General features: G+C 64.0%; 1 protein-coding gene across 4 annotated transcripts in view; it reads left to right on the top strand.

Moving 5' to 3' along the window:
* The first annotated feature begins 4,266 nt into the window (after positions 1-4,266).
* The window catches only part of MTA1 (metastasis associated 1), a 38,499-nt gene continuing 32,328 nt past the window's right edge, over positions 4,267-10,437 (top strand). For all 4 annotated transcript variants that reach the window (XM_079913533.1, XM_079913532.1, XM_079913531.1 and 1 more), the window contains exon 1: positions 4,267-4,486. In XM_079913533.1, the coding sequence (XP_079769659.1) occupies positions 4,459-4,486 (28 nt within the window). In that variant the 5' untranslated portion in view covers positions 4,267-4,458. The remainder of the gene's footprint in view (positions 4,487-10,437) is intronic.

Raw genomic sequence — 10,437 nt, 5'->3', positions numbered from 1 at the left:
GCCTTCCTGCGGGGGCTCCAGCCTTCTCCAGCTCCTCGGGACGCCCGCACACCTTGGCTCGGGGCCCCGTCCTCCATCTCCAAAGCCAGCAGCGCAGCACCTCGTCCTCCGCTTTTAAGGACCCTGTGATGATGGGCCGCCTGGACACCCCAGGATAGCATTTTAAGGCCACCTGGTTAGCAACCTCAACTCCCCCCTTGCCACGTAACCCAGCACGGCCACAGGTTTGGGGTGAAGATGTGACATGTCGGAGGGAGGGGCACTCTGGCATCGAGTGGCTGGAGGCTGGGGCCTGCGCAACATTCCAAGAGCAGAGGACGCCGCCCCCCCCACCCCCAGCTGAGAATGACCGGGTCCCAACGTCACCAGTGACCCAGCTGGGAGCCCCTGGAAGAGAGGAGGGTCTAAGGGGGCCTGGGAACCCGGACGAGAGGAGGGTGTCACCCAGCAGACAGGTCAGACAGCACCACTCTGGTTAGGACACTGCCCCCAGTCACTGCTGACAGTGGACATTGCAGTGTCCCTTTACTCTGCTTCCCAACCGGGAGGTCCCTTCCTGAAGTCTAGGAGGAGCAATGCACCTCCCCAGACTCACAGTGACACCCCCGGGCCGGGGGTCTGCTTGGGTTCTCCTGTGGCAGAGAGGACGGCCACCCTCCTGTGTGGTCTCCCTTGTACCCTCGCACCCGCCTGTTCTCGTGGATCAGGTGGGCTCAGAGCAGGAGCAGAGGCCACTCTGGACACCCCAGAGTGTGTGTCCAGAAAAGGGAGCCCCCCAGCCCAGCCCACAGGGCACGCCCTGCCACCCCCCCCAAGGGCTGGCAGGGCGCCTGGGAGGTGTGTGTAGTTCGTGCCCTACTGAGGGCCACAGACAGTCACTGCCCAGTGTTGCCGGTTGAAAAAAATGAGTTCATTGGCTTTACAAGAACACTTGCTCACTATTCAGCAATCCAACAATAAAGTTTAAAAATCTCGCCCACAATTTCATCATCGAGAGGACCGCTGTCGACATTAGGTGGAGGTTGTTCAGATATTTCTAAAGGCCTAGGCAGAGGCGAGAGGATATATGGAAATACAGAATAGGGACTTGCCTGGCTGTCCAGTGGTTAAGACTTCGCCTTCCAATGCAGGGGGTGCGTGTTCGATCCCTGGTCGGGGAGCTAAGATCCCACATGCCTTGTGGCCAAAAAACCAAAACATAAAACAGAAGCAATATTGTAACAAATTCAATAAAGACTTTAAAAATGGTCCACATCAAAAAAAAGAATCTTAAAAAAAATACAGAATAAGTGTAGAATTCTTTCAAATTTTTAAAAATTTAATTTTAAGGGAAAACATGATCGCTGAAATTAGATGAACGCTTCTTCACCCCAAGTTTACAAGATTTTGCTAAGATTATTTTTAGAAGTTACAACAAACATTGAGAGATGGGTGTCACTGGGGTTTGGGTGGTGTGCGTCCATCCGATGCCGGGCTTTGAACGGTGAAGGGTGCCGGCACCTCCCCTCTGGCCCCGGCCCACCTTGCAAAGTCACTCCCGTCCCCTGCGTTCCACGTGTCATATCCGCATCCCACTGGGGGGCCGAGCTCACCGCCAGCACCTGCCCACTCAGTCTTTGTTTCAATTACATCTTTATTGGCTGTCTTAAAGGTCAGCTTTCACATTTTTAAAGAACTTTATTTCTCAGGTTCTTCTAGGTTTAAAAATGTTTCCCTGAGGCCTTTAAACACGCATGAGAACTTGGCTGGGGCAGGATTCTTCAGTTTAGCTTTCTTACCCTCGCAATTTGCTCTTCAGGCTTTGAATGTTGCTGGAGAGAGCAGGGCCAACTTGGGGTTTTGTTTTTGTATGTGACATGCTTTCTCTGAAAAACGCTTCTAAGAATCCCTGAAGTTCAGTAAGCAGGCGAGGTGGGTCTCCGTGTGACTTGCACCCCACCGTGGTCCTGGAGGCTCCCAGGTGACTCCAGGGGAACTTTCCTGTAGTGAGTCTCTGAGTGTTTTATCTAACCGTGCACGGCCTCTGGCACCGTGTGCCTTCCTCTGAGGCCTCTTGCCTCCACATCTGCTGCTGCTTCTCCCATCCCTCACCAGAGGTCAGCTCAGGTCACTCGGGACTCTCCAGGCCCTGCACAAGGACGCAGCCCTGTCGAGTGGCCTCTGGGCCACTTCACCCACCGTTGGACTCCCATGGGTCCCTCCTTCAGCAATGTCTCAGCCTCTCCAAACAGTGCCCTCACTATGATCACCCTGTCCCCTGACCCTCATCACTTTGTCTTCAAGGCCCGTAATGTCATGTTTATTACCTCTCCCCCGCTCCCCACTGGACCGCACAGCCGTCCCTGTTAGTCGCCCGACATCCTGCCCCTCGCTGTTTCTTGTTCTAGCGACGGCGTGATTTTGAGGAACTGTGTTTTCTCAGCTCCTAAACCTTGCTCTCGTTCTGCTGTCCTGCCATCTACTCTCTGACTTCTGATTACCGATCTCATGTCCTGTCAAGCTCCTAAGATTCCAGGGCTCCTGTGGAGTTGTCTTCTGCTTCTTCAGGTCTCTTCCGCTGTGCCTCACCCCCGCCCCCTGCTGTCCTTGAGGCCGTGGACTTGGCCACACCTTCACACACCCTCCCGGCTCTCTCCTGAATGTCTACTTCCTCTGCTACTAAATGGATGAATTCCTAAGTCTTTTTTGCAAGGTGTCTCTGGTCTGTTGGCCTGCCGCTGAGCTGGTGTAAGGGCTGGGCATTGCATGCAATCTCCCTTTTTTGTTAGTCTGGAGAGGGGAAAGCAGTGTGGAAGCCAACGGAGGAGCGGGGGCTCTGTGCTGTCTCCCGAGGGTTTATTAGACGTCACTGTGCTTTGGGAGCGGGGAGACCTGTTATTCCAGCGGCTTCCCTGAGACGCGGCCCGTGGCTTTGCTTCCGGTGGAGGTCAGCCCGGACTGCCGCTCACCCCCACGGCCCCGTCCAGGGAGGAGAACAGCCCCCGCCCTTTGTTGCTTCTCCCCGCAGCTGGCAGGCGGGCGGCCCTGCGGAAAGCTGAAAGCCCTGCCTGGGCACTTATCGGTGGTTCTTAACTAACTTTATGGTCGACTTGTTAGGTGTAGGTGGAAGGGGACTTCATGCTGCACCTTCGCTGTTCAGATGAGGAGATGCAAGCCACGAAGCTAGGACGGGGGCCTGGGGGAGGGAGACCATTCCACCCCCAGCGCCCCCGCTTGGGGAACCTGCCTAGATATCCTGAGTCCTAAGCTCCTCCCTTGCAGCCGCCGTCAATCACGGCGGAGGTGCTCGGCCGGGGGCCTCTCCTGAGCTCCACCCCTTCGCCACTCCCCTCCGTGTCTCGAAGGGATGTCCCTGAGTGGACAAGGCAGTCACCCTGGGGCCCCGACACCTCCCTCCGCTGGCCTCCTAGCAGCCAGGTTGGTCCTGGCTCCCACCGTGGCCGGGAACCCGCTACTCTCCACCCGGGACTCCCCCCTGCACCCACTGCTTTTCCTTGCGGGGTGCGCCCAGGCCACCGCGCTCGCTCCCCACCATCCTCGGACCTTAAGCTCACACTCGGTTGCAGGTTCTGCCCGGCCTGGGGAGGACAGGCAGGTGCCTCACCCACAGGGGCCCGTCCAGACTCGCTGTACTGGGCACGCACCGCCCCCCGCCCCACCAGCCGCGGGCTCTGGGCCGTGTCAGAGAGGCCTGCGGGACCCCCGCTCTCAGGCGGGGCCTTGCAGAGGGTCCTCTGGGCACGGCCACGCGCCTCCCTTGGCCTTCTCCTCAGGCCACAGTCCACGGAGGCAGTGCCCGCACGGAGGTGGGATGGGGGCGCCGCCGCTGTCCGGGCGGCGCGTGGGGCTGGGCAGTGGGGCAGGGACAAAGACCCCTGCCGTGAGCGGAGAGGGCCGGGCCGGGAGTCAAGAGGCCGCGGCTGGGCCGCTGCGCTTCAGGGAAGTGAGGGACTCGGAGGGGACCCTGCGACAGGAGGGAGGGTGGGAAGGAGGAGCGGGAAGCCCAGGAAGGACTCGGACCGGCGTGGACGGCTGGTGGGGGCCGCTGCGGGGAGGGGCTTGGGGAAGACCCCGGGGGGCGCGGGCAGGCGTCCGGGAGCGCGCGGCCGCGGGTCGGGTAACCGCCCACTCGGTGGGCGGTGGCGCCCGAGGCCCCTCCCTCCTCGCGGCCGCTCCTCCTCTTCCTCTCCCGCCCGCACCGCGGCCCTCGGTCCCTGCGCGGCCTCGGCGGCCTCGGCGGCGGCGGCGGCGGCAGCGGCAGCGGCGGCGGCGGTGGCGGCGGCGGCGGCGGCGGCGGCGGCGGCAGCGGCGGCGGCAGCAGCAGCGCGGCCCCTTTAAACCGCCCGCCCGCTCGCGCCCCCGCGCCTCGCGCCCGCGCGTCTCCATTTTCCCGGCCGCCCGCGCCGAGCCCCGCGCCCAGCCCGGCCCAGCCTGCGGCCTCCGCCGCCGCCGCCGGACATGGCCGCCAACATGTACAGGGTCGGAGGTAAGGCCGCCGCCTGTCCGCCCGCCGCCGCCGCCGCCTTTATGCGCCGCGGGCCCGACCCTGCCACCCCGGGCCCCGCCGGCCCCCATCCCCCCAGTCCCCGCCGGGTCCCCATCCCCCCCGGGCCCCATTCCGTCCCCCATCTCTCCTCCCCTCCCTGCCTCGGTCCCAAACCGCCGCCCCGGGCCTCGCCATACCTCCGCCCGGGCCCCCTCTGCACCCCCTGCCCGGGTCCCCCGTCGTATCCCTCCCTCCCCCATTTTCCCTTCTTCCCCTTCCCCTCCTCCGCCCGCCTCCCCATCGGCCCAGCCCCCCCATCGGCCCACTTCTGGTCCCCTCCCTCCGCCTCTGCACCCCTCCCCCACTGCAGGCCGTCCCGGCTGGGCCGTCCTTCCCCCTCCCCCGGCAGCGCTCACCCACTCTTCTATACCCCACCCCATCTCCTTCCCCTCCCCCCCCTTTCTGAGCAGCCTGTTCCTCCTCCGCCACCTCTGCCTCGGCCATGCTCATCCCAACCCGAAGTGACCCCTTGGGCCGGCCCTCATGAGCCGGTGCGGGTAGTGGCCGAGCGGCGCACCAGGGAGGCGGGGGCTCTGCCCACCTGTTGGGGGCCGACCGTGTAGCCTGTTGGGCCCTGGCAGAGGAACTGTGGAAGGCTCTGAAGTCGCAGAGCATGCTTCCGGGCCAGCGACCTGGCGGGAGCCCCCGACCCCGGAGCAGAGCTGGAGCACATGGTCTGGGGGGGGGCGGTGCTGGCTGTCCTCCTGGGAGCGGGAGTTTGGGGGCCGCAGGGGTGTGGAGTGCCCACCGGGGCAGGCAGGGCTGGCTCGGGTGCTGGGGTGGGGAGTGGGTCCCCTCTGGGGTGGGGAGCCCCATGCGTGGGAGCCCAGGGGCGGCTGAGCTACCCCTTGGGCCGGGCGTGTGCTTGGCGGCTTCCCCTAGCAGGGTTCCCTCTCCGGGTCCTCAGCAGCCTGTGGTCACCCCGAGCATGCTTTTCTAAGACACCCCCAGACTTCCTGCTGCGTCCTGTTTCCCCAGCCCAGCAGGGAGGTGCCTTGCAAGGGTGCAGAAGGGGCAGGCAGCCCCCCGGTTAGGGGGTCGCTGAGCTGGCTGAGGCCCTGGGGGGCCGGCTTCCTGGGCTGTTCGTCCTCCCAGTTGGGCCCCAGGAAGCCGCCGGCTTTGGGCCTTGTCCCTCTTCGTGGGGCGGGGGCTCCGGGAGGCTGTGCCGCGGGTTTTCCATGGGGTTCTGAGCTGGTCCTTCACAGGGAGGTGAGGTGCCCACCCTCTCTGAGCCTGAGATGCTCACTTGCCCACCTTTGGTGGAGTGTGTCAGGGCTGAGGACGGCGCTGGCCTCGCTTACCAAGTGTCCTCTGTCCTCAGTCTGCGCTCTCTCTGGCCAGGTGACCCCGAGTGTCAGGCCAGCCTTGTCACCTTGGGCGTAAACCCCCATCTGTGCAGGGGGTCAGTGCAGCACCTGCCCGGCCGGCAGGCCCTCCCTTGCTCTCTCTGGCTCAGAGGTGGTCATGGGAATGGGGGCCTGTACCCCGTGTAGCTCAGGCCCCTGGCGGACGCCTGTGGGGAGCAGGCTGCAGTGTAGGGGCCCTTCTGGGAGGGGCCTGTTCATTTCCTAGCCTCGCCACTCCAAGCAGGAGCCTGCCGTCTGTGGATGGAGGCGGGAGGGTCACCCCCAGGACCGAGCCGCCTTCTCCGCCCTGGTAGCTTCGGCCTCTGCCTCGCCCCAGCTGCGCAGCCCAGGGCTCCTGCCTCCCTTGCAGCTGCCCGTTCAGTGCTCCTCGAACCCGTGCCCTCTTGGGCCACCTTTCCGCAGTGCAGACCCCTCCTGGCCTCCCGCGCAGCCTGAGGCCCCTCCGGTCTGCCCACCCTCCAGCTCGCCCGGTGCCCCCTTGGGTTTAGCCAGCCGGAAGCCCCTCGGCAGGTGTGGTCTTACCTCCCATCCCAGGCGCTGGCCCTGCGGTCACGTCGGCACGCTGAATAAATGAAGCCGTGTCCGCAGAACGGAGGCGCCCAGCTCCTGCTTGGAGGAGGCACGGAGGCTGCAGGAGGAGGTGGCGGCGGCTGGGGGCTGGAGGCCCTCAGCTGGCCCCTGCTGCACTTTCACCCGCTGCCAGGCACTTCTGCCAGCCCCTGCTTCAGTGGGTGGGACCTCCACCGTGCCTGCCTGTGGGGACTGGTTCCAAGGGGAGCTGTCCCTGCCCCATCCAGGCCGTGGATGCCCCGATCGCCACTTGTGTCCACTCCTTGACATGTGGGCTTCAAGCCACCTATCTGGCTGCGAAGTCAGCGGGGGCCTGGCCACCCTCAGACCTTCCCGTGCCTCAGTTTCCCCACGGTGCTGACCAGGATCTCTGTGTCCTGCGGTGCCTCCTCCAGGGGAGCGGTCTGCGTGTCCCCCTGAGGGTGTCCTGGAGGCCCTCCCAGGGCCTGCGTTGCAGGACCGCTTCCACTTGGACTCCCTCTTGGTCCCTGCAGTTCCGTCCCCAGTTTCTGTATGGAATCCCAAGGCGCTGCCCCAGGTCTGCAAGGCCAGTGGTTCCGGTGGGCGGGGTGTTGGCAGGTTGGCACCCTGTCCTGAGGTGCTGCTTGCTCGGGGTTGGGGGGCGGTGTCTGGATTTCTCAGGGCCCAGACAGAGGAAGGTACGCCCCTCTCTTGCTGGGGTTTGGCCCTGCCTGGGCAGCCTGCTCTGGCCTGGGGGGCACTGCAGGAGCAGAGTCTGGGAAAGCCCCCCTCCCCGCCGCCCCTGTTGTCTCCACTCAGGATGCTCTACCTTTTCCAAAGGTGCCAGACTCAGCCAGGAAAGTACAGGATGCCCGTTCAGTTTGGATTTCAGATAAACAGTTTCTTAGCGTAAGTTTGTACCAAATAACGCATGGGAGGGACAGGCACTAGAAAGTAGTTAGCAGAGTCCAGCGTTCTCTGGGTGGCCTGCATTCTACCTGGCGGGCCGTCCCGAGGCCCTACCAGGATGTCTGGGCGGGGCGAAGGCATGGCTGCAGCTCTGTGCCAGCTGACTGGCTGGGCGGAGTGGGTCAGCCTGGGAGGGGACAGGGCCTGGTTCTTCCCCGGGAAGTGACCCAGCCTGGGCAGAGAGTTGCCTTCGGCGGTGACAGCAAATGTGGTGGAGGAGGCCTGGACGCGGGTGGCGGGGTCAGGGTCCACGAACCCTCTCCCTCTGGGGTCTGCGCTCTGCGTGGGGAGTGGGGGCACCTGGCCAGTCTTCTGGAACCAGCCATGGACTGAGGGCACCACGGGCACCTCTTTTTGTCTCTGTGCAGAGACGTGCTGTCACGTTTCAGGACAGAAAGCAAAAACCAACAGCTAGGAGCCACCGATACCACGGTCACTGGGGCGGTGGGTATGTCTTTAATGGGCGGGCTGCAACCATCTCCCCTCAGGTCTCGTCTCTTGTTTTTCTTCTATCATCGTAAGAAATTAACCCCCATTCTTTCGGATAGTTGATTTTTAAAAATATATTTTGAAAAGGTGATAGGAACACCCTAGTCCTCCAGGCAGCTTGACAGTGTCTCCGTTGCCCCTGCTGTTTTTGCCTTTGTCATCTGTATCCTGTCCTGTTGTCAGAAATGCTTCTTTGTTTAATTTTAACTTTTGACTAGGTAAGACACCCACACGCGGGAGAATGCCAGACTTGTGCGGGGCCAGCAGGGACGTTCTCACGTGGCAGGGCGGGCACCCCTGCAGTGCGCAGTGGCCTTCCCAGGACATGTGGACGTGGGTGCTGGCATGCGGGGCCCGAAGGGTGGCTTGGGTGAGGTTGGCACAGGGGCCCCTCCTCCCAGCTGTCTCCCGCTGAAGTTCGGGGCGGGGTGAGGGTGGTGGGGTGCCCTGAGGCCCCCCATGACCCCCAGCCTGCCTTCTCTCAAGAGTTTGATGTTGTACACAATGTCCTGTCCTGCCTTCCGTCTCTGTCCGCCCTGCACCCCTGTCCGTCTGTCTTCAGGGAGCAGGGGGCCCGTGTCCTGTAGCAGTGGGCACAGCCTTCCAGGGGCTCTGGGGGCCCCTGTGTGGACGGACGAGGGTGCTGGTGCCGTCTCCACAGCCGGGGGGTCCAGGCTGACGTCGGGGTGAGGTTCCTGGGGAGGGCCTGGCGGGCGGGGCTTCCAGGGGTGGCCTCGGGGATACTGCCCGTCGTCTTGCGCTGGCCATGCCCCTGCGGCCTCCCTGCTCCCGGTCAGTGGGATGCAGGTTGGAGCTGTACCTTCTCGTGGGACGCCTGCTCTCCCGGCCCTGCAGCGCCCTGATCCTCTCCTGGCTGCGATTCTTGGGCTGCCTGAGGAGATGACCCTTCTGAGCAGCTGGTCTGCTCCGTCTCCCCTACTTCAAACTGCTTAGTGGTTCCTGCGGTGGGGGGTCAACTCCCAGCATCTTCGGGGCCCCACGATTCGGCCCCGCCCTTGGGTGGCCCCCCATCGCCCCCCGACTGGGTCCTGGCCCTCTTGTTGCTGTGCGGGGGTCCCAGCTGGGCATGGGCCCCTGAGATGGAGGCCCAGGTTCCTCTGGGTGACGCGTGTGGCGGTGGTGACCGGAGGTGGGGGCTGCTTGCCTCGGGAGCGAGGGGCGTGGCTGCGGCACGCCCAGAGGGACTCCCGCGCTCGGCACCCCTGGAGGGCAGGCCCGCCACCTCCCTGCCCTCTGCAAGGCAGGGGTCCAGGTGGCCACACTGGCTCCCCGAGGGTCCGTCTGGACGTCGGGCAGAGTGGGCTCCTCGGGCTGCGCGGGCGGGGCTCCCCTGGGGGTCGCAGGAGGTCGCCTCTCAGAGGCGGCCGCACCCCGTGGGAGGGGACTGGGTTCAGCTCAGGGCCGCGGGGGGACGTGCTCCAGTGAACTCAGCCGTGGGCACCGGCCGGGCTTTCCCCGGCGTGCGGGTAAGGACGGCTCTGTCCCTCTGTCTGCAGAGATGTGCGGGACACCTGCCGTGCTCAGGCCTGGGACCCGGCCTCTGGCGCCCGCGTGACTGGCCGTCAGCCTCCGCCCTGTGCTCCAGCCCCTGGAGGGAGGCCGGGCCCCGTGGTCATCGGCCACTTGCCCCTCCAGTCAGGGTCTGGCCTCCGTCCAGCGGGGTGTGTACGCGGGAGGCCTGGCTGGGGAGCTGGAGCTGCCGGGGCGAGGACAGAGGAGCGGAGGGGGCCCGCGTGCAGGCGTCCTGGCTCTGGGCTTGGTGGGGCCCAGGTGCAGCAGGTGAAAGCGGACACGGTCCTGCAGGGTCAGGAGTCTGGCTTCCTTCGGCGCCCCGCCGTTCCCGCCGCGGGGTCCCCAGCCCCAGGGGACCTGGTGGGAGGCGGTTCTGGAGGGATGCTGACGGGTCTGGCGGCCCTCCTGGGGTGTGCGCCCGTGTTCTTGTGGGGCCTCTGTCCCCGCTGGCTCCCCTCGCGCGGCCTCCTGGCTGTGACCAGCCCGCCCACTTGCTCAGCGGACACATCCTGTCCAGCCCCATCACTCCTCACGGATCGTCTTTGCGAATCCGCCGTCTCCCTAAGGTTCATGTGTAACGAGTGGAGCCACGAGGGATGGGTCCCCCGGCCTGTTTAGGACCATGCCACTTGAATTTTTGAGCTTTTAGTTGGAGATTTCGGTGTTTCAAGTGCCCCTCAGCATAGCCATGAAGCGCGTCCAGTATCCCTAAGCGCAGGGAGGCTACGGGCCCAGCACTCATGAATGGACGATGTGATGCGTACCGGATACGGTGTCTTTAAATGGACTCTCACAGAGGACAGGTTATGTGTCGATCTGCTGATGAAGAGGTGGCCCGAGGCTGGTGGGACCCTGACCCCGGGCTCCCCATGGGGCGATGGCTCAGTTCAGGGTAGTTCGGTGTTAGTGGTGACATTAGGGTACATCATTACTGAGACAAATAGGAGCGGCCTGTGTGTATTTTTTGCATTTAAATCTGGGTTTATTGAAGTACACTTTTCA

This window comes from Stenella coeruleoalba, assembly GCF_951394435.1.
Source record: "Stenella coeruleoalba genome assembly, chromosome: 2".
Classification (NCBI taxonomy): Eukaryota; Metazoa; Chordata; class Mammalia; order Artiodactyla; family Delphinidae; genus Stenella; species Stenella coeruleoalba.
Note: the sequence above shows the minus strand (reverse complement) of the source record. Positions and strands in the feature narration are given on the sequence as shown.